The sequence below is a fragment of the Phyllopteryx taeniolatus genome, chromosome 12 (genome assembly GCF_024500385.1).
Source record: "Phyllopteryx taeniolatus isolate TA_2022b chromosome 12, UOR_Ptae_1.2, whole genome shotgun sequence".
NCBI classification, from domain to species: domain Eukaryota; kingdom Metazoa; phylum Chordata; class Actinopteri; order Syngnathiformes; family Syngnathidae; genus Phyllopteryx; species Phyllopteryx taeniolatus.
The window spans coordinates 18050212-18071814 of record NC_084513.1 but is presented as its reverse complement, the minus strand read 5'-3'; the positions used below and the strand labels follow the sequence as shown (position 1 = coordinate 18071814).

Below are 21603 nucleotides of genomic sequence, written 5' to 3'. Positions count from 1 at the left end.
AGATTGTTTTCAAATAAAAGGTTTATAAAATGGTTAACAGTGCCTAGGAGATCTGAAGTCAACACCTACTCCTAAATAAAAATAAAAATAAAAAAGCATGACAATATAAAGATTACAATCTGAAATTAAAATTCAAACACTAATGCAGATTGTTTTAACTCTTCTGTAAAACATTGATATTTTAATCATTTCAGTGGAATATTACAATATAGCATTACAGTTATCTCAGATTGATATTTCATCAGCGATGGGCTCATCATTTAGGATTGCACAGATTTGTAAATTAATTAAAGTGTGATTGCTACAAATCCAGTGGGATTAGCCCCCCAAACACAAAATGCTGTTGTAATAGAGCATGTGTTTTGTATCTCTGCTTTCAAAGTGACTCTGATGGAGCTCAGAAAAATCCTTAAATTGGAGGATTGCCATAAACATCCCTCAGGTTTAACACGTGATCACAGATTAGACTATTTTCAGATCTATTATGCATTTTCTGCTAAGCTTTTTGCCCCAGGCATCGCACATTTGCGCGAGTCTGAATGCAAATACGGCCTAACAATTTTATGGGAATGCATCAGCACTGTAAATTACATTTTAAGAATACCCTTCAAGAAATATCAAACTTTCTAAATGACTGAAAATGAAGACCACAAATGTTTGTGAATAAATTAACTTTCAAATAAGAAAAAGAGAGTTAAGTGATTTAGGATTTATTCCTAGTTGTCGTGTGTGTTGGCTTTAAAAGGTGTTTGGGTTAAAGACTTTGTAATCTATTAAGACTCACCCGTGGGGCTGCAGGAAGAGGCGATGGAGACCACAGTGGCCTACTGCTGTGTGAATCTGGAATTAAATTAGCTCCAGGGTTTCTCCACTCAGTTGGGGGTCGACTCTGGCCAGACACAGGCCTCCCTTTGGGGCTGACCTGGACAATATTTGGCCTTTCTCCGGATGATGCAGCAGTACTTGATCCTGCTGTTGTTGTTATTGTGGGAGAAATGGAAGATGCACTGGATTTTGTCTCACTCTTAGGAATTTTGGCTGGAGTAGCACTTTTTTTAGAAGTAGGAGTGCTAGTTTCTAAAGTAGAAAGCGCAGGGATAGTAGTTGGATGGATATCTTTGAATGTATCTGTATTATCTGTACTATTGAAACTAGTTGTAGGTGAGAGGGTTGTTGATAAATAAGTAACGGTTGTAGGAGAAGTAGATATAAGAGTTGAATATGTTGTGGCACTTTCAGTTGTTTGATACTCAGGGGTATTCATGGGGGGTAAAGTCAATGGAATTGGGTTTGCAGTCATAGGAGTAAATGTAGTCGATGTTGGATGTGTGTCGTCAAAAGTTGCAACAGATTTGTCACTAGCAGAAGTAGTCATAGGATTATTTGTAAGACCAATTGAAGGAGTTGTCAAGGAAACAGTGGAGGAGAGGGTGGCTACAGGAAGGGTGGAGAATTGAGATACATTCGGGACGTCCAACAAATTCTTTTCCACCCCTTCACCCTTTTCGCCCGAGGACCCATCGTCATTTAGGCTCAAGGTCGTCTGTGTGTTTGTGTGTGTGCTGTGAGAATAAGTGGCTGTCGGTGTTTGTGATTTAAAGACAACCGATTTGGCACTGTCTGGTATGTTGCCTGAATGAGTCATCACATCTGTATTTGTCTCTGTGTTGTAATGGGGTAATAAAGTGGGGGAGGAAAGAGTTGGAGCGGGCAAGTCAGATGTTGAAGTGGTGATACCAACAGTGGTAAAAACAGAAGAAGGTGGAGGATTTACTATCTCAGCGTTTGTTGTTGAAAAAGGAGTTTTAATATTCTCAGTCTTTTCCAACTTTGTAGGTGAAGATATGGTTGTCACCATTTCAGTGATGGTAGTGTCAGGCATCACACTTTTTGCTGTTGGGTTGAGAGAATCAGGTAGAGGTTGACGTGGTGTCATAGTTTGCCCCCTTGTCCTGCTGATGACTCGTCTCCGCTGCCCGATTCGTCTGCGAGAGTTCCAAGGGCTTTGTGGCCGTGTATTTGGGACAAATTTAGGCACTGGTCCCTTCTGTGGTTTTGAAGGTCTGACTCTTGAGGAGGTGGGCTTTGCTCCCTTTTCCGCTCCCCCAGCTGGATCTGGGTCAATTTCATTAGTTCCGAATGTTGGCTTTGAGGTGACTAGATCTGTCTGTGTTGTTGTTTGTGGTGGTGTCACATTCTTAGCCCCATTCTCATGTTTCTGTGTTTCCGAGGACTCTTCACTCTTAGTGCTTGTTTTTGACTCAGTAAGTGCTTGCGTTGTGACTGCGACTGTGTGAGTAGGGTAAATGGGCTGTAGCCTTTCCTCTCGCAGGACAGCATCATCAACTGATGAGCCCTCCATTTCCGATCCAGCTGCTCCTTCTGTCTCTGTGTTATCACCACCCCCATGTATTTCTCTGTCCTGCTCTCTTCCTGATGATTTTGCTGTGGGCTTTTCTGTTGCGATGTCCTCGCTATTGTTTGTGACTGTGGTCTTTTGCCGTATCTTTGCCAGTAGGTCAGCCCATTTTAGTGGGTCAATTTTTTGTTTGTTTGTGGTGTAACGATTTCTTCTCTGCTCAGGTGATAGAGGCCTCCCTCCTCTCCTCAAGGGACCTTCTCTCAAAGGCCCTCGTCTTATGGGCTTCCTGACTTGCTTTTGTCTGTTTGGAGATTTTTGAAGAGGACTTAAATGTTTCCGGTGGACTAAAATGGTTCTCTCTTCTTCTTCTACTTCATCCCCTGATCCTTCCTCTATTTGGTGTAGTAATGGCGCTCGTATCTTTGTTGATCGCCCAGAGGCTGACTGTGGCCCCCCTGGAACATCTCCAAGTGACAGCCTCTTCCTTGAGTTTATTTCTAGGCTCATGGACAGAGAGGCACTACCATACTGGTTGACAGCAACACAACGATAATGACCAGTATCTCTCAGCATGGGGTTAGGAAAAAAGAGACTCCCATTTGGCTGCATAATAAATCCACCTAATCTTGCTAATCCCTTTCGCACTATATTCCCATCTGGTAACACCCAAAAAGTGTGCGGGTCTGGTGAACCAGAGGCCTTGCAGGACAGGCTGACTGGGTGTCCAATTACCCCTGTGACGGGAGGTCCAACTTTCTCACCTTTTGGTGGTGCAGAGGACTCTTCTACTGCCAGATGCAGTGATAGAACATCTGAATCTTTGCCAGCCTGGGCTATACAGTAGTAAATTCCTGCATTTGAGAGCTCTACATTTTGTAACAGTAGCCCAGAGCCAGAGACCTGAATCCTACCATCTTGACTACTGGATGGAGAGATAAATTTGGATCCATCTGGCAGAATCCATTGTACTCTGGGATGACCAGAACTTAGAAGTGGGCAGGAGAGCTTTATTGTAGAGCCTGCGGCAGCTGTTATTGCTGTGGCATGATTAGTCAAAATGAGTACCCATGGATGAGAAGCTGTGGTAGATGTAGCAGGATCTGTAGTGGGGTCAGGGTGAGCAGAAACTCTTGTTGAATATATAAGGCTGACTGTGTTTCGGCTGGACTGTGATCTGTTAAGCTGAATACCAATAGCTGGCTGCATTAACCAGTGTGGTCCTGTTGCGACAGAGGCTTTGACTCCAGTATTATAATACCCCTCTGTCTCTGCTGCCTGCCTGTAGCGGTAAGCCAGCTCTGGAGCTTTATTCAGCATGAGTTCCCTTTCAAGATGCATTGCGGTCTCACTATAGTAAGCCAAGATCCTCCAAAGACTCTCATAGCTCGCTCTCTCCACGGGGCACTCCAGAGAGAATGACAAAGCCATAGCAACAGGTGCAGAGGAGGGAAGGGAGAGGTCTGGAGTTGGAGACACATCCTGAGAGTCCGCCAAATGAGTGATGTTGCAGCGCAGTTCAACACTGTTTCCCTGTTGATCTGACAGGCCGAGGGAAGCAGTGCCTAAAGGCTGCCTGAAGGATTCACTTGGTTCAATTTCGCTGAATTCCGTCTCAGAAGGTGTCTCTTCTCCCCACAGGGTAATGACTGGGGAGGTGCAGGTCAGCTCTTTCTGATCAAGCAAGCCTTGATCTTGAAGGGCATTTGGTGATTCACATATTGGACACTGAAGACCTCCGGAACATTTCATCAAATCTGGTTGAAAAGACAGACAAAGAAAGATTTGAGAAAGTGATCTCTTCGACCATATATGATAATGTGCACGTCAAAGCTGTCTGCGTGCGTTGCTAAAGCCAAATTTAGCATGCACGCTTTTCTGTACTATTAATTACACTTCATATCACTTACTAATTTGATACGGTTACTTAATCAGCTCATAAATCGTAAATATGCAAAACCTTATTATTCCATGGCAAGCATTAGCCTTTGTTTAAACTGCTTGCACACAATGCTGCCAATATGTATTAGTCATGGGAGGTTAAGTCTGGCATGTCAATGAGAGGCATTTTAAATTCCTGTCTTCTTTAGAGTCTTTGTGAAAATTCCTAAATAGACTCAGAGATATTCTGAGTGTCAGAGGAGAGGGGGAGCATGTGATTAAAAGCAGGTGGGAAGGGGGATGTCAAAGGTACACAAAAACACAACCAGATGTATTTAAATGTAAATGTAACCCATATATCAACCATCAAGCTTTATTTGACATTTTAAAAAGTGTTACGAGACATTACAAGCTCATCAATCAGTCAAAACATTTCTCTTCATGTTTTCATTCCTAATGGCTAACCCTTGCCTTTTCCCGTTGCACTCTCCTTTAGTTGAAATAATATTGAAGGACAACTTATAGGAGACAAACCTGGGTGAGCAAAACGCCAAGCGGGAAACCAACTCATGCTGCAGTCGCAGCTCCAGGGATTAGCCTGAAGTGCTACTGTTTCCAGCATTGGCGCAGTCTGCAAGGTGGCCCTGGGCAGTGTGCTTAAACTGTTGTTGGACACATCAAGGTTCCTACAGGGGGGAAAGTTTTTAGAAGGCTGTCGGCAAAGAAGATCAAATACAGTAATGCTGCATCTCAAAATTCAGCATGTAGCGGCTAACCGGAAAGGCCAACATGTAACAGTCAATTTTCACTCACTATTCCTTCCTATCAAATTGCCAGCTCTAAACTCAAATACACAACACCAGTCACAGAATATCAAAATTAATGACCTTCAGTCGTAGAACTAAACCAGCTGAGAATCATATTTAAGCCAATGGCAATGCAACACAAGCAGGTATTATGACTTAACACAGTCAACACAGTCATCTACATGACTATGAGCGATCATCTCCAACTATCATGGCACTATAATACGCATTAAGATAGGACGAAGGTTCTTAGACACTGCCGGAATATTTTCTGCTTCATTAGTCCACTTATTTCCGGTGGATGTTCTTACCAGCATTAGCCTTTCAGAAAAAAAGCCAACACAAAAAGCAAAACAACTCACAGAGTTAATCCTACAACACTGGATGAAATGAAGCCTGCAGGTGAGGGTGTGAGGGTTTCTGTGATATTCCAATGTCACTTATGATGGTGGTTGATCTCTAAAAATTGCTTAAACTTTGTGGAATATTTTCCACCAAAATTAGATAACTTTTGGTTCATTTGAACTTAAAGGTACCACCTTATATCATGTTTGTATAAAGGTGTTAGGTTAAGTCCTAGAGACTCCACCCACCGGAGTGTTGAAAAGTAGTATGTGTTCAGTAGGGAAAGTGTGCAGAGAGCGTGGGGATGCAGCTGATGCAGCCTGTTTCCTTGCAGACGGAGCAAACGGAGGTTTGGCAGCTGGAGCAAGGCCCTAGGGTGGATGTACTGGAGGTGGTTGTGATCCAAGTACAGACGCAGTAGCGAGGTCAGGCCAGAGAAAGTCTGGGATGAAGGGATTTCTGTCAGCTTGTTGTAGCTCAGTTTTAGTATCTGTGGTGGAGGACATAGAAATCGAATGATAAATATTAAAATGGCAAAAGATAGTAAATGCTATGACTAGAAGACAACGGAAGATATGCTTGGGAACTGGAAGTATGACAAATATTGGAGTGAACTTAACGTTGGTAGCACATCGCTAACAATTTGGATCATGAACTTTTTAAATACAAAGTTTGCCTTCTCGTATACTCTGATGACTCTCGCTCTTCCAGTCATAGGGAAAGAGTCGACAGTATTTCAAGAAGGCACATGATGATGAAAACCACGTTGTGGAATTTCTGTAAGGCTTATGATCAATCAACTCTCCAGGGTGTTCAGTTGCACAAAAACATGGATCATATTATCACAAGATGGCAAGTACAGTATGTATCACCATTTGGCTGAGAGATGAAAGAAACAGCAGCTTGGTGGGGAACATCATTGCATTCAGCTTTCTTTTAAAATGTCCACTGTAGTGTGTCACTGTGGGGTTAAGAGACTATAGTCTTATGCAATTGCTGCATTTGATTCTTGCATGCATCCACTTCAATATTGCAATCTGTCCGGTCAAGCAGTTTAACCTGCAATGTGTGTATTGTAATTGAACCATTCATTTCGATCGTATTGTGCAAAAGACTTCAGCCACAATTTGGTTTGATGTTTAGGTAACAATGACCATATAGAACTAGAATGTCACTGAAGAGAGGGCAGACCTACATTAAGGCAGAAATGTTAAGAAAAGGGAAATTAAATTTGTGGACTGTCATATTTGTGTTACTTTGTCCATCTGTTTGTTATTTAAGAGACTGGTTCCCGGTTCACGGAGAATGTTAAAACAGAAGGGGTGGTGCCAATATGATTCTAGGTGGTGGACACCATTGGTGCCTCAAACGTGACTCAAATGGTAAAACACACACACACACACACACACACACACACACAGTTCTCAGGTTCTCAGCTCCTGGGGTGAGTTAGGATTTACATTGTAGTTGTTGCAGAGTGTGGAAATAGGCCAAAACAAGTCAGTTGTTTAACAATTCATCTTGTCTCTTCGCTACATCACACAACACCTTTTACATACACACAGTTTGGAAATGTCCGTCAGTTAGGAAAAAAGAAGACTGCAGCCACTGCCATTAAATCACATTCACTGCCATTGACGGCTTTAGAAGTCAAATATCCATGTTAACAGGGAAAGCTGGCAGTGAATGAGTTTTAAAACGGGGACTTTTTAAACAGAAGGGGCAGATAGGCAGATGACTTTAAGGTGTAATGCTGAAATGTGAACGTGCCCTTCTCCCCTCCCAGTTTACCTGCAGTGATTTCAGGTCTCGAAACAGTGCATCCGGCAGGTGGTGGATGTCATTACTGTGCAGCATCAAAAGCTCTAACTTCTGTAGCCCGGCCAGCGAACTGTCTTGGATCCTGCTGATGCTGTTGAACCTGAAAAAAACATCATTGTAAGTTCATGATCTCACTCAATCAAGCATTCTTTACTTTACAGTGGAACCTCCAGAACCAAACAATCTGTTCCGTGACACTGGTTGACTTCCGTTTATTCAAATTTCAAAACAAATAAAAATTATGCAAACTGCATTAATTTGTTCCAGGCTCAAACTCATCATCATTTTTTTAACACTGTAGTATTCCTAACTGACATGTATGTATGAAAACAAGTTAACCATTGTTTGTATCCAACCATCCAGCCACATGTCTTCAGTCTCGCAGGTGAGCTCGAGCCCATACCGGCTGACTCTTGGCTAGAGGAGGGTTATACCCTGTACTGGTCACCAGCCAATTGCATGGCATAAGCAATGTATGATAAAACTAAAATAATACCGAACTAGTTGCCCTTGAACATGCCCTGACGGACACATAATGGTGTTGATTAAATTTAGTGTTCTGCTCATATTGTACCGGGCACCCTTTCCTATGTCACGGTAAGTTCTAGTTCTGATTTTATGGTTATCACACTTTCCTCATTTTCTCGTACTCTTCTGTGGTGGTATCACAAATAAAAAAAATTAAAATTAAAATTGAAAGCAGCTATTAATTGGACGCTCCCACCCCGTTTTTCATGAATAATCCCCAAAATGGGGTGACTGTGGATCAGTTGGTAGAACAAGTCGTCCAGTGACCGAAGGGTTGGTGTTTTGAATACATGGTTCCCACCGTCTGCTGTCCCAGTGTCCTTGGGCAAGACGCTGAACCCTAAATTCCTTCAGGTCGGCATTGTAAATGAGAAATTGTTCTCGATTGCCTTACCTATCCATCCATCCATTTTCTGAGCCGCTTCTCCTCACTAGGGTCGCGGGCGTGCTGGAGCCTATCCCAGCTGTCATCGGGCAGCAGGCGGGGTACACCCTGAACTGGTTGCCAGCCAATCGCAGGGCACATAGAAACTAACAACCATTCGCACTCACAGTCATGCCTACGGGCAATTTAGAGTCTCCAATTAATGCATGTTTTTGGGATGTGGGAGGAAACCGGAGTGCCCGGAGAAAACCCACGCAGGCACGGGGAGAACATGCAAACTCCACACAGGCGGGGACGGGGATTGAACCCCGCACCTCAGAACTGTGAGGCTGACGCTCTAACCAGTCGGCCACCGTGCCGCCTTGCCTTACCTAGTTAAACAAAAAATACATTTTTAAAAAATAGTTGTCAAACTTGGATGAAGAGGCTGATTTTTATCAAACTTTACTGAATGAGTTTTTGGGGAGGGTCATGTTTGGCATCCCTAAAATAAGAACACTCACCAGAATACAGTATACGTGTTTTCAGGCATATTGAGAACCCCAAAAAGACGATTAATTCATCGAATACAACAATTCCTAGGTGCCTTTGCACCTCCTGGTAATCAGGCCCTAAAACGCCAAATGAAAAGAAAACAAATGGAGTGAATCCTTTCAATGCTTACTGAGCTGAAGTCTCACATGTTTTGCTGATGTCAAGCATTGATGATGGTATGAACTCATGTTTTCTTTGACTTTTGGGGCATAGTTTGCCAGAACATTTAGATAAAACTGTGGGATTTTGGAGCATTTGCGGTACTCGGCAGTGGTTTGACACATACTGTCAAACTCTGCATGTGTGTTTGCGCAGTCAACAAAAGCGCCATCTGACAATTAGCTCGTGTACATGCAAACTCTGTGGCCGGCGGTCTTTTTACCCCAAGTTGATGCGACGTGTGTGCGCAGGCAATCCAGGAGGGACGGCGAGCAGGGAGCGGAACGTGCAGTGGACTTCGCTGGCCTGGTAGCAGTTGCAGCTCCTGGGGCAAGCCTGACCCCCAGGAACCACCAGGGTCCACAGTGCCACCAGCAAACCCACACTTGGATATATCTTCATCTTCAAGGTTAGCACTGGCAGGGAGACTGATAAAAAAAAAACCATATTAGTGGGGTAATTGTTTTGATTTGTAGAGCATTGAACACAGTTTTAATCTGCATAGAGCTTTTTTTCACTGAGCAAAATATGCCCCCTTTGCATGGTACCAGTCCTCTGTTATTGCACCTGTCCTAAACCAAACAACTTGTCTGCTAAACTAATTTGCTGTAGTAAATCTCATGCATACACTAACAGTGGCTACACGGGCACATTGTAATGCGATCCAGTACAAGAGCTGTATCCAAAAGGCTGCCTTTTTAAAGATAACAATGCTCACTTTTCACTGTCAGAAAGTTATTAATCTAACAATGCTGTATGTTTGTTGTGGTGGTTGTAGTTTGCAGTGATGCTTTAAGCTACATTTGAGTCAAAATATTAGAAACACATCTCACTGTGTTCCAGCCGCATATACTATACAATGTTAGATCAGTGCTGGGCAAAGTACGGCCGACTGTTCTTTCATCCGACCAACCGTGCACGTGCGAGTTCTGAAATACTGTAAGTGTTGCATTAATTGGGCTTTTTGTTGTTTTTCCAAAATGTGTAAATCAAAATATGTTCATTCGTGTTTTATGTATATGGTTTTCATGTATCTCAGGAAATAAGTTGTTGGTTGAGTTCATCCATCTTCTCACTGGGGTTATTGGTGCGCTAGAGCCTACACAGCATTGATTCCCAACCAGTGTGCCGTGGAAAATGATCAAATTTCACTTAATTGCTCATCAAATTATTTATTTACAACTAATGCTGTATTTTTGTTCATCTATCTATGCCAGCAATGTATAGTGACAAACAGAACAAATAAATGCTCTATTATTAGCCAGTCAATCACAGGGCACATATAGACCAACGACCACTCACACTCACGTGCACACTTAAGGACAATTTAGAGTCATCAATTCACCTCACACACATGTTTTTAGAATGAGGGAGGAAACCGGAATACTCGGAGACAACCCACATACAAACCCGGATTGGAACCCACGACTTTAGAACTAGCAAGCGGATGTGCTTGTCTAACGTTCCTGTTGATTGGTATATCGTGAATAATAAAATACAAATCCCAGTAAAGTAATCCTTTTTTAATTTAGTTTTGTTTTTATGTCTTTGGGTACATTATCAGTTAATGGGTTATTTACAAATAATAGCATTAACAAATCTGATTGATTTATTATTTAATTATTAAAATAAACTGTTCTACATATTCGGAAAATATGTAGAACAGTATGTATGTACCCTCCCAAATGTTTGTCCATCTTTGCGTTAGACGAATACCTTTCTAACTTTGTCAACTTTCCATTCATTCCGTACTCATGCATTTATGCAAGTTTTGCAATGCATAATGAAGTATATTGCAGTGTGCCAAAATCAGTCAGAAACTTACCTTACAGTCCTTTAGTCGGATGGAGTGATTTATCCAGCACAGAATCGTTCATTTTCCCGATTAAATGCGTATTTATTTATTTTATTTTATTTTATTTTCGGGAACGCGACTACGTGCTTTGGTCACCCATCCGCGCCGTGATTTCAAAGTCCAACCAAAGTTGTCGCAGTAATAAAAGGATAACAAAAAAAAACAAAAAACAAAAGTCAAAATGAGAAACATCCACAACCGCGTTTAAGTAGCATCCAACCGGCCTCCGTGTGTGCGCGCGTCCCGGGATAAACTGGAAACCACCGCGCGCGTGCGTCCGTGGGCGAGTGTGAATGACAGTGGGTGTGTGTGTGGATGTTTGAGTGGAAGAAAGGAGAGTGGGCTAAAGTAAACTCGCAGAGAGGCTCTCATTGTCAAAGGAGGGGCTTGCCTGCACTACTTTACTGTATCACGTCAACGGGAGACCCGGTCTGGGCTGGAAAAGGCATGAGGGGAAACGTTTTCACAAGGTATGCCTTGTTTGTCTTTTTTAAAAACACAATTTAACATTTTTCTTTTATTTTAAACATTCATTCTTTTTTTTTTTTCTGAGGCATGATTGCATTATTCACAGGGCTTATGCAATCATTCGCTGAAAAAAAAGACAGCATAATAATATATTCATGATCCAAGTAATACTAATAGTCTAATATAAATAAATAAATAAATAAATAAATATATTTTTGCAATGCCTGAACATTTATTCCAGTGTATATAAACACATTAGAAAATGAACCATCTGTCAATAGAATAAATGTAACCTGTAATAAATGAATACATTATAACATAGTAGTATTAAATGTATCTATCAATGACCAATAAATGACAAAAATACATGAAAAGCATTATTAAAATATATTTTAAAATATTAAAATAAGATTGTAATAGAAATGAAAATCAAACACCGAGATAAGATCACATCATATCACATGATAATTAACAACAAAATCACACATTTCCGCGTATGAAGCCAGATTTTATTTTATATCACATTTGAACAGGGATGTGTAGACTTTTTATATCCACTGTATATACTGTAAATTAATACTCACATCCAAAATCCAACCTAAAATCCCCCCTACAAAACCTACAATCTCGGGTCTAAATGACTACAGGCCTGTCGCCTTGACATCTGTGGTCATGAAGTCCTTTGAACGGCTCGTGCCGGACCACCTCAAGAGCGTCACAGGTCCCGATGACGAGTCTGCATATCGCCAGGAAGCTGAGTGGCTGGAGCTGCGGTGCGGCCGACACAACCTGGAGCTGAACACGCTCAAGACTGTAGAGATGATCGTGGACTTCAGGAGGCATCCTTCGCCACGGCTGCCCCTCACGCTGTCCAGCTGCCTTGTGTCAACCGCCGAGACCTTCAAGTTCCTGGGAATTACAATCTCCCAGGACCTGAAGTGGGCGACCAACATCAACTCCGTCCTCAAAAAGGCCCAGCAGAGGATGTACCTCCTGCGGCTTCTGAGGAAGCACGGCCTGCCACGGGAGCTGCTGAGGCAGTTCTACACAGCGGTCATCGAATCAGACCTGTGTACTTCCATCACAGTCTGGTTTGGTGCTGCTACAAAAAAGGACAAATTCCGACTGCAACGGACAATCAAAACTGCTGAAAAGATTGTCGGTACCCTCCTACCCACCCTTGAGGAATTGCACGCTGCCAGAACTAAGACTAGAGCGTGCAAAATCCTCTCAGACCCTCCACATCCCGGTCACCGGCTCTTCCGGCTCCTTTCCTCAGGTAGACACTACCGATCAATGCAAACTAGAACTAGCAGACATTCCAACAGCTTCTTCCCATCCTGCAATCAACTTCTTAAACAGCTAACCTACAATTCCATTGCAACATGCTGCCAATTTCTTTGTCTTGAGTTTGTTGTCACATTTCTGTCGGGCAGTAGTCTCACCACGCTGCACTATTTGCATATCCGTTGTTGACCAATACTGGCCACTCATGCCAGAGTAGCATCTGCCACACTTGCACACTGACTGAGGAGTATCTGCAACATTTGCACAATCAACATTGTCCCAGATTATCGCGCTACCAGTCACTTTAAACTGCATCCACTCCTTGAAGTCTCGGCGTACTCCTTGCACCTGGACTATTGCAATTGCAATTGTCAAAAAATAAATAAATTGTACCTGCATTACCACATAACTAGCAACACTTTATTGTTCAGTGACTGTTTTTGTCAATGTCTTTGTGTCTCAAAAGTGTTCTCTGTCAATTGACTGTCTGTTGTCGTACTAGAGCGGCTCCAACGACCGGAGACAAATTCCTTGTGTGTTTTTTTGACATACTTGGCAAATAAAAATGATTCTGATTTACCACCCGCACTATGTCTACAATTTGCAGTCTGCAAGTTTCTTTTTTCTTTTTTAAAAAACTAATTAAAGGTTTTAAATCCGTGCCATATTGTATGTATGTTGTCTCATTTGCTGGTAAATTTATCATTATTTGCTAAAGCTTTTTCAAATTTAGTTTCTGACTCAGCCAGTGTAAATTGAAGCTATGGTGGAAACTTTAACCCTTGTAGACTTATGAATGCACCACATTCCTTAAAATAACTGCCACATACAACATTTTGGGAATAAAACTAGTTTGAGTTCAACTGGTGAGACACGGGTCATTACTGCAACTTAGTTTTGCTCCACAAGTAGAATTTTATATACAGTAGAGTGGGTCATCCGTATCTCTTAAGTTTTGTGCGTGTGTTTGAGATCATTTGGTCCCAGATTGTGAGTGACCGTGTAATGGTCCAACTCCTTGAGACACTACAGGGGAGAACAAAAATAGCCTGACGTCGCTCAGCTGTTTTCTCCTGTATAGACACAGTAACGCCCCCTCCCCCCAACTCACTTTGCTTGTAGAGCCATTTTACAAACAAGAGGTCTTTTTAGTCACGGCTGGTCAAATATTATCGCCAAACTGTAATTGAGAAATTGCTAGAAAGCAGATGTAAGTAGAAGGTCAGAGCTTTGCTGGGCTTTTTTTGATTGTGGTTATAAAAGTTGGAGGCTCCATCATCTCCCAATGAGGAAACATCTGCGAACATCTTTATACATCAGATGTGATGCTGTGCCTTCACCCGATAATTATCCCCAGATGTATCAGTTTTTATTTTCAAACATCTCCCCGCCGCGCTTATGTCTCTGCAGGCAATGCATTACAACTTGACAGTTCTCATGCTGCACTGCAGCTGTGTGATATAGCTCAATGTTCATCCTTGTACCATACTGTACTGGTTCATGACTGAAATGGTCAGACTGAAACTAGGTGAGCTGTCTTCCAACTCACTGTAATGTAAACTGTAAGATTAGAATTCAATTTTTTTGGGGGGAAGGCGAGTTTTTGTTCCTGCATGACTGCAACCCAGTGCACAAAGCAAGGTCCACAAAGGCATGCTTGGATGGTGTGGAAGAACTTGACCCCAACCCCATCAAACACTTGTCATGAACTAGAACAGATGTTTGGAGAAATAGCAATGTTTTTTTTTTTTTATAGTGCTTGTCCTCTTTTGGATCGCGAGGATGCCTATTCCAGCTGACTTTGGGTGATTAGTGGGATACACCTCTTGATTAGTCGCCAGCCAATAACAGGGCTCATATTGGCCACCATTCACACTCTGAGGGCCAAGGAAGAACCCTTTACGTTTAGATGAGTATCAAGATACAGAAAGGTACAAGTATACTCTCTCATTCAGTCAACCTAAAGTTCCAGGAATTTGTAGTTATTGGTACTTGTAGTTTCTGGAATTTACGGGTTCCAAACAAATATATTAGCACTGCAAGGACCTCAAAGGTTCTTGGACCTCTTGAAAGCACTACACCCTGAGCATGGTTTTCTTTCATCATCAAGTGCAAACATTTTTTGACAATAGTTCTTGTCGTCCAAACATGTCCACATTCTTGTTGTTCCAAAAAACAACAACAACAACTTTTGTATGAAAAGGTTTCAGAATAATGATGGTACCACCCATCTGTACATCCATGTACCACAAGTTAGACTTCTGACGAACAAACAAATTACAAACATACACATTTTCTCATTTTTGTTAACAGTTCAGGTTTGAAGACGTCTGTACCGCGCTGAGAGAAAAAAACAAAAACAAAACAGAATTGTTCAAACAACTTTTTGCACAGCCTTGTGTAATAGTACAAATATTAAGCATTATGACCTATCCTTTGTGCTACAACTGCAGAATTCGATGCTGTTTAGGTGAATAAATAAAACTCATACATGAACACACAAAACTGCTTTATGGTATAAAAAAAAAAAAAAAAAGATCTCTTCAAAACCACATTGAAACCTGTTGAATTGCGTAACACTAGTCTCATTATTTAATGACCTTTTTGAGGCTTTTTTTTTTTGTTATAGAACATTTTACATCTGTTCTTATTCTGTCACTAAAGCTGCGAGCACTAAAGAAGTTGGCAAGGGAGGTGGTGATGGCGCAATGTCATCCTCGGCTGTATTATAATACATCACTGCCATAAAACATGACCGTTGTGTCATCAATTATCACGCGTGTGTGTTCCATGTGAAAATGCCATTTTGATAACAGAACACGTGAAAACAACCCCACCTCCCTCCCTCTCTCTCTCTCTCTCTCTCTCTCACTATATGTTAAGGTCGTTTGAAAAAGTAAAAATAAGACGAGAATGAACAGAAGAAGATGGATTCCAATAGCGAGAAAGCAGCACCAGAACAAGTCATGATTGCATTTGTCAGAAACACAGAGGATAACAGTTTGGTAGGAGTTTGCTGTACTGTAGTTAAAATCTCTGTATATTCCCAGCCTCACATTCGTTGTATTTAAAGTTCAATTAGAGTCAAGTACGTACACTCGCAATGGCTAACTAACTGTCGTCGCATTTCAAAATGTACGACCTTAATGACAGCCAGCCCTCTTGAAGTCTGAGACGTTCCCACTGAGCCTCAGGGCCCAATAATGGATTCGAGGCTCCAGCTCTCTGTGGGTGTCAAGGGTCATGGTCTCGCTAGTGGAGCGAGAGCCTCAAGTTTTGTCAGCAATCCATTTGGAGGATTTTGCGGACAACTTTGACATTTATTTCACCTCTCCTTTAACCTGCACTCATGATAAAAAAGTGCAGTACAACATCTAAGGTTCCAGACCTCTGGAAATGCTCACATTTAATCCCTCATGTATCCATTTTTCTATAGTATTTGTCCTTATGAAGTTTGCGGGTGAGCTGGAGCCTATCCCAACCAACTTAGAGCCAGGTTGACGTAAAAACCTGGACTGGTGGTCTCCAGCCAATCATAAGCGACATATAGAAAAGCAACCATTCGCACTCACTCTGGACAATTTAGTCTTTAGTGAACCTAACATCCATGTTAGGTGATGCTGTAGTCCTACTGCTTTGAATGCCACGTACTTGTTATAATGTTCTCTGGGATAAATTAGACTTAATCCGTTGACTCTTGCTGTACTGAGCTTGTGCAAAGTCTGCTGAGATCTCGGGCGATATGCTGTTCTCATGCTTAGCATCATGCTTGACAGAGGTTTGACTTCAGAAGCTTTGTGGCAGTTTCGTTTTTTTTTTTTTAACGAACGATATCAGTTGAATTCGGAATTTTAAAACCCCAGAAGCTTGTGTATTCGACTCCTTTTTGGTTCCTTTTTGTAGATTTCATTGGCTCATCTCCTGGGTAACATCCTCAAAGATACAGATTTTGTGTCCTTGGTTTTTACAGCTTGCAAAGAAGCCTGTTCATATTTGGCCTTGGAAAAGGTACAAACGCAACCTTGGAGTACAGTGAACTGCGCCACCATTCCAGTGTAGTGTGATTTACACATGATGACATTTCAAGCTTTAGAAATTGGGATGCATGCTCTATTTTGAACGCGACTTGGAAATCAGCCAATTGAATTCTAGCAATCGTGTCTGCAGAACACAGGCAAAGGCATGGTGGGCATGGTGGGCACAGGCAAATCTGGGTGTTGGCAAGCTGTTGAAGTGCAGCCATACAAGGAACTTACAGTAGAGCTGTGGTCACGCTGTGCCGCATCAACATGCACTACATGCTCAGATGATTTGCACAAGATTTGAAGAGGATTTGTGAGGTTTTTAGAGACATCCCATAGAGGAGATATCAAAAGTACTTGTATTAAAACTCTCGGCCTGTCTGCATAATTGAATAAACATAACCTGACAGTGTTCCACGGATGATGTAATCCACGCAGACACTGTGAGGAAATAGTTGTCATCTTATTTGACAACTGTCCGACCAATAAACCTAATGTTATTTTCCAACCACAAAACCTTTGGCTTACAGTTTCTGGACGTTTAGAAGCCCCAAAGCGCTCTTTCCTCCTCCATTAAGTCAACTGGCCTTTAGGTGTGAACACACCCTTAAATGAAACTCTGTCTATGTCCTCTTTATGGCCATCGACTACCCAAACAAATTTCTTCTTGGTCAACATTTGGAAGCCTAAGACACCAGTGACGGGGTGACATCAGCCTTTCACATTTAATGCAAGAAACTGAATATTTTCAGCAGCATCAGGTGTCGATGATTAACTTTGCAGAAGCAGTCATGATGTAAGCCTGAGTTTTATGTTACATCGGACACATTTCCTTTATATCCTATACTGTAACATTCAATTATCCGAAAGTAGAGACGTAAACGCTTGGGTAAGGTTAATGGTAGGATAAGGTTAGGTTAGAGGTTAGTGTAGGGGAAGGGGTTAGGTTAGCGTTAGGTTAGAACAGTGTCTACCGACGTTTATTGAGCCAAGGCACCCATTTTACATTATAAAAATGTCATGACATCCCCCCCCAAACCAAATTGTCAAAAAAAGGAGAAATACCCTTGATCTTGTCTCGATTTACTCACATTTGATCTCGCTCAGTGTTAAATCTGGGCCTGTTTCATTGAACGCAAATCTGATAAACTCGAGAGAAGCATGACTCATTATGTTGTATGAATGGCGACAGGATTATTGTCCCATCTGCCATCTAATGGAAGAACAGTACATTTTTCTACCTATCACTATACGTCACTGGTATAGATAGATAACAAAGACATATTTTTAATTAAAAAACATGCATGGTAGTTTGATTGAAGACTCTAAATTGCCCATAGGTGTGAACGTGAGTGCGAATGGTTGTTTGTTTATATGTGCCCTGTGATTGGCTGGCAACCAGTTCAGGGTGTACTCCGCCTCTCGCCCGAAGATAGCTGGGATAGGCTCCAGCACGCCCGCGACCCTCGTGAGGATAAGCGGTCCCGAAAATGGATGAATGGATATTTGTAATTAATGAATAATAGTTTCTGACAAATTAAGTCAAATTAGATCATTTTCTGCGGCACGGCTGATGATGAGCTCTCACGGCATACGAGTGCCATGTCGTCCTGGTTGGGAATCACTAGGTTAGGGGTTAGTGTTAGGCTGCAGTTTGAGTAGGGTATTGGATAGGTTAGTGTGAGTGTACAATTATTGATAAGATATGGTTAAGGGTTGGTGTGTTAGAGTAGGGCTAATGATTGTGTAGGGATAGAGTAAAGTTCAAGGTATGGTTAGGGTTAGATTAGTGTTTTACTGTCAGGTACAGTTGACATTATGGGTTCACGGTAGAGTGATGATTAGTGTTAGGGCGGCTGGGCTATGGTTAACATATTTATAGTAAAAGTTGTTTGTGTCTGTTTCTGTTAAAGACTTGCCTTCCCGCACGGCCTGTTAGCTATTATATGCAAAAAAACACTGATTAGTCAGAATGCCATTCAATGGGTGTACAATCGTTTCTGGCAGCTCATCTCCAGTAAATGCATATTCAATTATTTTCAATCATAAAATAGTTATTGTTTGATTTTGTGAAAAACTACTGGACCCAGATTCAATCCTAGAACCTTCTTCTTGTGAGGCAGCAGTGTGAAGCACTCAACTGCTTTGTTTACGCTGCTAAATAACTTAAGAGGCACATCTTGAAATGCAGCGTCTAAAGTACCAACTAATTAAGCCATTTTTATGTCAATTAAGACATGTAAAGTTAAGAGGTGATGTTTTAGGGGACAACTGGTAAATGACATCAAAGTTCCATCACGCCAGAAAGCTTTGGCCCTCAGCAAGACCCTGAAGCCACACTGGGGATTTTATTTCTTTCCGACTAAAGGACTCATCACTAAAGAAGTAACGTTTTAGCCGTAAATTGCGATTGTGGTGTACTCAACATGCCTCGGGAAAACTTTTTCCACAGATCGTAGTTATGGAAACTTTTGTTGTTTACAGAAAAGACAAAAACATCAGCTCAAGAAGCCAGTACAATTTGGTGGTTAAAAGTGCAGCTCATGGAATGATTTTCACTTTTTGCTGTTACAGTCTGCTTGCAATGGGGCCTGGTGGGAGCAGTGATCCGGCAGAAGGAGTTGTGGTGAAAAAAGCTTGCCGTGCGTGAGAGTTGGCATATGCAGTATAGCCCAAAAGGATTTAAAACCTGGCCAAACTTTGCTCTCTCTCTCTCTCTCTCTCGCTCGCTCTCGCTCGCTCTCGCTCTAAGGTGGCCTTGCCTGCAGACTTTCCGAATGGGATGGTACGTTTTCAGGGTGTAGGCATAGCTCGCTAGCTAACTGCATGTAGATAACCACTGGGGATGTACAGAGCGATCAAAGGCGCTCAAGTTTTTATATAGTGGGTGAGGGGGGGGGGGATTCGTGCTAGACTCCAATGTGCCTCACTAGGCACCGTTTTATCCTCGGCCCAAAAAAGTGATGATGAAATGGTGAAAAATGGTGAAAATGTTTAACGCTAGATGACCGCAATTGAGTACTGCACAGTTCTTCGTTTTTGCACAACATTGCACAATGTCCATCTTCAACGCAGCCTTTGAAATATAGTGTGGATGAAAGCCTATTTATTGTAGCTACGCAGCAAGCAAGCGCAGTACTCAATTATTGATGTTGTTTGTGTCTGTCGTGGAATGATATCATATGTAACACTGCTAATGAGTTGTTGCTGCTGAAATTGTCATGAAGGAGAGGACCAAGAGGAGACGCAGAGTGGGTGCGGGGTTTGGTTGGGGGGGTTGAAAAAGAAGCTGCGACACGTTCCACATGAGGCTTTGTTCTTGTCATTTTCAATGTGCCACTTGTGTGTGTCGATTTAGAGCCTGTCATGTGGCGCATGTCTATAGGACCACAGGCCATCAGACGTCACGCCCCCAGGATGTGCACGCCGCAGCCTCCCCCATCCCGCTATGCCTTTGACCCCTCTGCCTACCTGAAGCCACTCATAAATTTTGTCCCCTCTTTCAACTGCATGTCACTCTTTCATCCCATCCATGGGCGTCTCCCCTTTCCCATTCACAGCTCATCTACAGTCCAATTTTGAACATCTGAATGTGTTGCAATGTGTTGTTGACTAGTTTGCTGTCACTCGGCGCGAGCATCTGTCGCCCAGTAGTCCTGCTAATTGCAGCGGAACATCCAAAGGCGAAAACAATTCCTTCAGTGACACTCAATAACTTCCAAAGTTGATCTAATTTGATTTTTTTTTTTTTACCAAAGAAAAAATTGTTTCCTTCCTCCCAGCTTTTCCTTATCCTGGTTGAGGATCACATCTTTGACAAATTTCAATTCGGCTTTCGTCATGAACACAGCAGTGAGACAGCATGGAACAAATGACATCCTCAGGCATGCTGACAAATGGTAACACTCCATTCTTATTTTACTTGACCTAACTGCCGCATTTGATACCATCAACCATTCCATCCTACTTGATTGATTGCACAACTTGGTTTGGGGATTTCAAGTATAGCATTCAACTGATTGCACTCTTAATGACTTTTTTTGTGTCTTTCTGCATTAGGTCACCTCCAGTGCGGAGTCCCTCAGGGTGCCGTCCTTGGGCCAATACTCTTTTTGTTAAACATGCTCTCTCTCGCACAGTTGATCAGCCGCTTTCAGGAAATATCATACCATTGCTATGCTGGTGACACCCAGATCTATTTCTCTGTCAAACCCAATAATGTGAACCAACTCACTGGCCTCCACAAGTATCTACAGTAGCTGCTTCCAAAGAATGGATGACCCACATTTTTGTCCGTTTGAACCCTGACAAAACTGAAGTTCTATTAATTGGTGCTGAAATCATTGTCTCTGCTGCTACACAGTTTTTTGGCGCACTGAACCAGGACATTAAATCCATTGCTAAGAATCTCTGTATCATATTTGACCAGTGCATGACATTTAAACATTACGTCACTAAACCTGTTAAGTTCTGCTTTCTTCAGTTAAGAAATATTATAAGTATAAATATCATAAGACCTACTTTGCCCCCTTGGGCTCTTGAACAATTAATCCACACATTTATCTTTTTGCGGTTGGATTACTGTAACGCCCTCTACATCTGCCTCAGTCAGTCTTCTCTCAAACACTAACAGTTAATCCAAAATACAGCAGCGAGACTTCTAACAAGAACAAGCCAGAGGTCCCACATTACCATTGTTCTTGGTTCCCTCCATTGGCTTCCCAGTTGAATTCAGAATCAACGACAAGAACCTCGAGTACTTACCGTATAAAGCACGACATGACCTTGCCCTTATCTACATCTCCGACCTCCTCCTCAAATCTTCGCCTTTTATCCAAACTGCAAATCAAAAGGTGACCGTCTTCCACAATCTGTTAGATCTGCCGAATCCTTGGACTGTTTCAAACAGCACCTAAAAACTCATTTATATCATCAAGCCTTTCTATAGACCTCTCTTTTATTCCACTGTTCTATTTTTATTGTTTTTATTCTAGTTGATTTCTCATGATGTAATCCTTGCATCCTTGTCTACATTTGTCCATTCTAATTTATCGGTCTCAATTTTGCATGTGTATGTGTTTGTGAAGTGATTTGTAACTGTGTGTTTTAAAAAGTGCTATATAAAGGCACATTTGTAATGCACAGACACTACA

At 42.0% G+C, this 21603-nt stretch overlaps 2 protein-coding genes and 1 long non-coding RNA gene across 3 annotated transcripts in view; 2 read left to right on the top strand and 1 right to left on the bottom strand.

Moving 5' to 3' along the window:
• Nucleotides 1–10974, bottom strand: part of LOC133486745 (matrix-remodeling-associated protein 5-like) — a 17899-nt gene extending 6925 nt beyond the window's left edge. Inside the window, exons 1-6 of the mRNA XM_061792353.1 lie at nucleotides 10644–10974; nucleotides 9042–9246; nucleotides 7183–7312; nucleotides 5640–5881; nucleotides 4775–4926; nucleotides 785–4116 (exon numbers count right to left, since the gene is read on the bottom strand). Of these exons, the coding sequence (XP_061648337.1) occupies nucleotides 785–4116; nucleotides 4775–4926; nucleotides 5640–5881; nucleotides 7183–7312; nucleotides 9042–9220 (4035 nt within the window). The 5' untranslated portion in view covers nucleotides 9221–9246; nucleotides 10644–10974. The remainder of the gene's footprint in view (nucleotides 1–784; nucleotides 4117–4774; nucleotides 4927–5639; nucleotides 5882–7182; nucleotides 7313–9041; nucleotides 9247–10643) is intronic.
• Nucleotides 9100–21603, top strand: LOC133486747 (uncharacterized). The gene is made up of 3 exons (XR_009791114.1): nucleotides 9100–9227; nucleotides 20233–20349; nucleotides 20510–21603. It is a non-coding gene; the product is annotated as an uncharacterized LOC133486747 (long non-coding RNA).
• LOC133486746 (uncharacterized) lies at nucleotides 10989–12969 on the top strand. The gene is made up of 2 exons (XM_061792354.1): nucleotides 10989–11143; nucleotides 11789–12969. The coding sequence occupies exons 1-2, from the start codon at nucleotides 10989–10991 to the stop codon at nucleotides 12615–12617; spliced, it is 984 nt and encodes a 327-aa protein (XP_061648338.1). The 3' UTR covers nucleotides 12618–12969.

What these genes read in the sequence shown, in the direction of transcription:
- LOC133486746 (XM_061792354.1), top strand. Translation starts at nt 10,989, where the DNA reads ATGTTTGAGTGGAAGAAAGGAGAGTGGGCTAAAGTAAACTCGCAGAGA. An exon ending in AGGGGAAACGTTTTCACAAG is followed by an intron (nt 11,144 to 11,788) that starts GTATGCCTTGTT and finishes AAATGACTACAG; the next exon opens with GCCTGTCGCCTTGACATCTG.